The sequence below is a fragment of the Penaeus japonicus genome, unplaced genomic scaffold (genome assembly GCF_977035675.1).
Source record: "Penaeus japonicus unplaced genomic scaffold, GWHDUDI00000001_assembly GWHDUDI00000033, whole genome shotgun sequence".
NCBI lineage: Eukaryota > Metazoa > Arthropoda > Malacostraca > Decapoda > Penaeidae > Penaeus > Penaeus japonicus.
Window position 1 is genome coordinate 10,606,434 of NW_028234435.1, and position 4,047 is coordinate 10,610,480.

The window sequence follows — 4,047 nt, forward strand, 5'->3', positions numbered from 1 at the left end:
CGGCAGTCCTGTGGATTGCCGATGGCAGTGATTTTTTTTTTTTTTTTTTTTTTTTCTTAATGCGTTCATTGTCAATACAGAGCATGGCGTTCAAGCTAGCAGAGGCTTTGAGAAATTGCAGTCTTTTGTGTCTTTTCGGTCACTGCGAAAATGAAGGTTCGATTTCTTTTGGCAAAACCTGATTCAAGAGCCGTTGCGTCGACCGAAATAACAGATGGAAAGGGAAATACAGGTGACCCGTGTGAACATCTTCTCAAACCAGGTGTGTTGGCGGGAAAAATAGATATTCCTGTACCTGTATAGAGAACCTCGTCCATGAGGCCCAAGGGATCCATAGCGAAGAAGCCACGGTCTCCGCGCGACAAAATGGCGGCGCCCGAGGACAGCACTTCGAAACGGCTGCGGTTCGTTCCTGCGACTTTGTTCCTGAACTCCACCTGCACGTCAGTCTCTCCTTTAGTCTCAATTATAATCACCAGTGAATATTGAAACAATGTTAAAGCAGAATTAGTTGCAAAAATGAAAGTCAGAAACTCACCGAAATCTGTTCGTTGTGTGTCCTTATTATACATGGGTATTTGTTTATTTGGTTTATGTGGATATGTTCTTGTGGATGTGCACGTGTGTGCTCATAGACTGACCATGTTGAGGATGGGCGGCCAACGGTGCTCGCACACCCACCCGCCCAAGCATTCTCCGTTGGCGCCGGTGGTCACGTCGAGCGTGTTGTTAAGGGCGTCGGTGGGCGGCCCTTCGTCGTTGGAGGTAAACTGATAGCTGCTCATAACTCGGGCTAAACCGTAGTCGTCGGCCAGCATGAAGGCCGTGGCCATGCGGTACTCGCGCGGACTGCGGAAGGTCAGCAGCTCGCCTGGAAGGAACCCGGCGCGGGGGACGCCATTATTAAGGTTGGCGGAAGTCGGAGGGAAGTTCAAGTCGCAGAAACGTGGTCATAGGTTCCTCGCGGATGATAGATAACAGGGAGGTAGGGCCGGTTGGAGGTCATATAGGATGAAGCCCAGACAGTTATGAAAGGAACTCACAAAAGCCCTGAAGTAGCAGGGTTGCACAGACAAGTAAAAGCACGATGTCAGACGCTTATTCCCAGTCAAAAGGAAATAGTACAACGACTTCCATAAAGATCTCGTTAGCAGCCTCGTCCCTTACCTGCGGGAACGGAGTTGTCTCGCTGGCTCAGGTGGCTGTCCACGAAGACGACCGCGCTCTCTGGAGGTGCCATCTCCCACGCGGGGTCGTACATGTTTTCCAACAACGAGAAGTCGTTCACCGCCAACGCCGCTTTCTTACCGAACTGAACCTCTGTCACTCTACCTGGAGACGTTATGACGCACCTTCAGCTTCACGTACCAAACTCCATACAAACATACGTATCAGATATATCGAATTCTGTATGATATAAGTTAACTTATTGATGATATAGTTAACAAACATAGGTTACACATTATACACCTAAACTCAGCTGTAGACATTTTGCACAGGCTATTACACATTTGGAGTATGTTAACATGTAGGCACCTAAAATATTCTTCATCGTACCCCATTTTCATGTTCATAAATCGAATATTTTGAATTGGAGTTTGAACACACCGAGATAATAGTAATCAGACGGGTTGATAGCGGTCCCAGGAGCGATGACGTCACAATAGAAGAGGGGCCTGGCGCCGTCGGGGAAACCAGCAGCCTCACTCAGGTTCTTGGTCTTGGCCTGAATGTCGCCCAGGTCCTGTGCGAAGAATAGGTGGATCATAACACGGAGACAGATGACGCAATGTTTATCCTCACTGTATATCCACGCCCGGATACCTCTGGCCAGATGTGAGTGGCGGCATCGATCCTGAAGCCTGCGACGCCCGTGTCGAGTAGGTCGTTGAGGTAGTCTGTGATGATGTCCTGCACGAACGTCTCTGCTGTGTAAAGATCCATCTTGCCTTCGAGGTAGCAGTCCCGCACATCGTTTTCGTTCTCGTAGTTACTCACGACACCTGGTCAACAGAAGGGTCTGTGTTTGGGAAAATCGCTATAATGGGGGACCTAAGGGGAAAGGATAAGGGGACGGGAAAGATGTGTGTAAGTGCCTATATTAGGGTTTGTTTACCATTGCGTTTGTCATCGTATGGGGTCACTTCAGTGATTACTGAGGGAATCGAACATTTAATATAAGTCGATGAAAACAGGAATGAAGATGAGATATGGATGTAACTACTCGTGTCTCTGTCAGTCTGCGAGAAAAGCTCACCGCTGAGGGAGGGGCAGTTGAGTTCCGGAGAGAAGAACTGATCTCCGTGATAAGGACCGAAGTCGAAGCCGTCGGCGACATAATGGCTGCCAGCGGAACCGTATCCCTCCGTGTGCTGCTCCGCCATGTGGTTGATGACGGCGTCCACGAACACCCTGTGGTCATCACAGGGATGCAGTCAACATCTGGCCATAAAAAGCTGCAGTAGAGACAGTACACTTTCATTGCGCTTTGCTCACCTGACTCCTGCATCGTTGCAACGCGTCACCATATCCACGAACTCGGGGCGGGATCCGGAGCGAGAGTCCAGGAGGTAGGACACGGGTTGGTAGCGCTGTTGCCAAGGCTGTCCCGGCATCAGCCTGTGCTCCTGCGGCGGCGATACCTGCGGTGAAGTGCATTTTGAGCGGAACAACCTCCGTGTAACCAAACGCGTCCGCACACACGAAGGGAGGGGGGGGGGGCGAGAAATGAGAAAAAAAGGAAAACAGACATAGGCATTCGGTACCATTTATCCAGCGGCACCAACTACCATGTTACTCTTATAGAACTATACATGAATACGAACAACAACTGAGAAAATACAGACAAAACTCTTAAACCTTAAGTAACCACACCAGATGCGGCCATGACAGGAATAATTCAAGACAGCCGTACGAACAGAATCCCAAACTCTCCCGCTACCGGCGCGGCGTCGCCTAACCTTATACAACACAGACCTGCACTCCACAGAAGCCCGCTGGCCCGAGGACGTCTTCGCACTCGCTGGCGACGTCGACCCACTTCCACTCGAAAAGGTGCACGATGGTCTGGCGGCCGTCGCACCACGGCATGGAGGCCGCCCGCGCCGCGCCCACCACCGATAGCACCGCTGCCACCCCCATCACGGCTAAACTAAATGATGAACGCGCTATGTTAGGCAGGACTTTAATCATAGTGATTGGACGGTGGATTTGCAGCAGAGATTGGGTGTAGGGCTGATGCGTTTCCAACGACACCGTTTTTTTTTTTTTTTTTTTTTTTTTTTTTTTTTTTTGTATGTGTGTGTGTGTGTGTGTGTGTGTGTGTGTGTGTGTGTGTGTGTGTGTGTGTTTGTTTTTGCATGCCTACTGCTTAAACATATGTATGTTTGTGTATATATATATATATATATATATATATATATATATACAATGTATATTATTTGGGTTATAAAAACTTACGTGATCCGCCTCTTACGTTAGTAGCAATAGGCCTGTATAATAAAAAGAAAATATAGAATACTGGAAATTTGTCGTTGGAATATCAATAACAGTGCAAAGATAAAACTCCCGACGATAAAACTGACAATATTCACAGCATTGATAAGAAAAATAAAAGCCAAATTTGGAAAATACCAAAATGGCGCTCTGAAATCATACCTTTTCGCCGCCATGGCTCGGTGTCGTGTGAGGGACTCCCGTTCGCTTTTTGTTTATCTATGTGAATGTCTGCCTAGGTGTCCATTTACGCAATTTGTAGATATTTAATCCGTGTACGATAGGTAAAGAGAGTTATTTATAGTAGAAAGAAGTAGCGACTATACCGTTTTTTTTTTTTTAATAGATTTATTGCATTTGCATGAATAGATATTTTTTTATGTGTCAACTGAGCGCGCTTATCTTTTGCATGCACGTTAGTCCTCTTAGTTATATCTCAATCCAAAGTCTTTTAAATGTGTTAAATATGCAAATAACCTTGGACATGATGTTGAAGTTACTCGCAATTTAACTAGCCGAGCAGAATTTATATATCTATATATATTTTTTTTT

At 46.9% G+C, this 4,047-nt stretch overlaps 1 protein-coding gene across 1 annotated transcript in view; it reads right to left on the minus strand.

Moving 5' to 3' along the window:
- Positions 1 to 3,697, minus strand: part of LOC122259196 (uncharacterized) — an 8,904-nt gene extending 5,207 nt beyond the window's left edge. The window contains exons 1-9 of the mRNA XM_086530382.1: positions 3,658 to 3,697; positions 2,977 to 3,151; positions 2,497 to 2,642; positions 2,258 to 2,412; positions 1,825 to 2,003; positions 1,609 to 1,744; positions 1,168 to 1,332; positions 642 to 871; positions 296 to 437 (exon numbers count right to left, since the gene is read on the minus strand). Coding sequence (XP_086386508.1) covers positions 296 to 437; positions 642 to 871; positions 1,168 to 1,332; positions 1,609 to 1,744; positions 1,825 to 2,003; positions 2,258 to 2,412; positions 2,497 to 2,642; positions 2,977 to 3,151; positions 3,658 to 3,671 — 1,342 coding nt within the window. The 5' untranslated portion in view covers positions 3,672 to 3,697. The remainder of the gene's footprint in view (positions 1 to 295; positions 438 to 641; positions 872 to 1,167; positions 1,333 to 1,608; positions 1,745 to 1,824; positions 2,004 to 2,257; positions 2,413 to 2,496; positions 2,643 to 2,976; positions 3,152 to 3,657) is intronic.
- Positions 3,698 to 4,047: the final 350 nt, after the last annotated feature.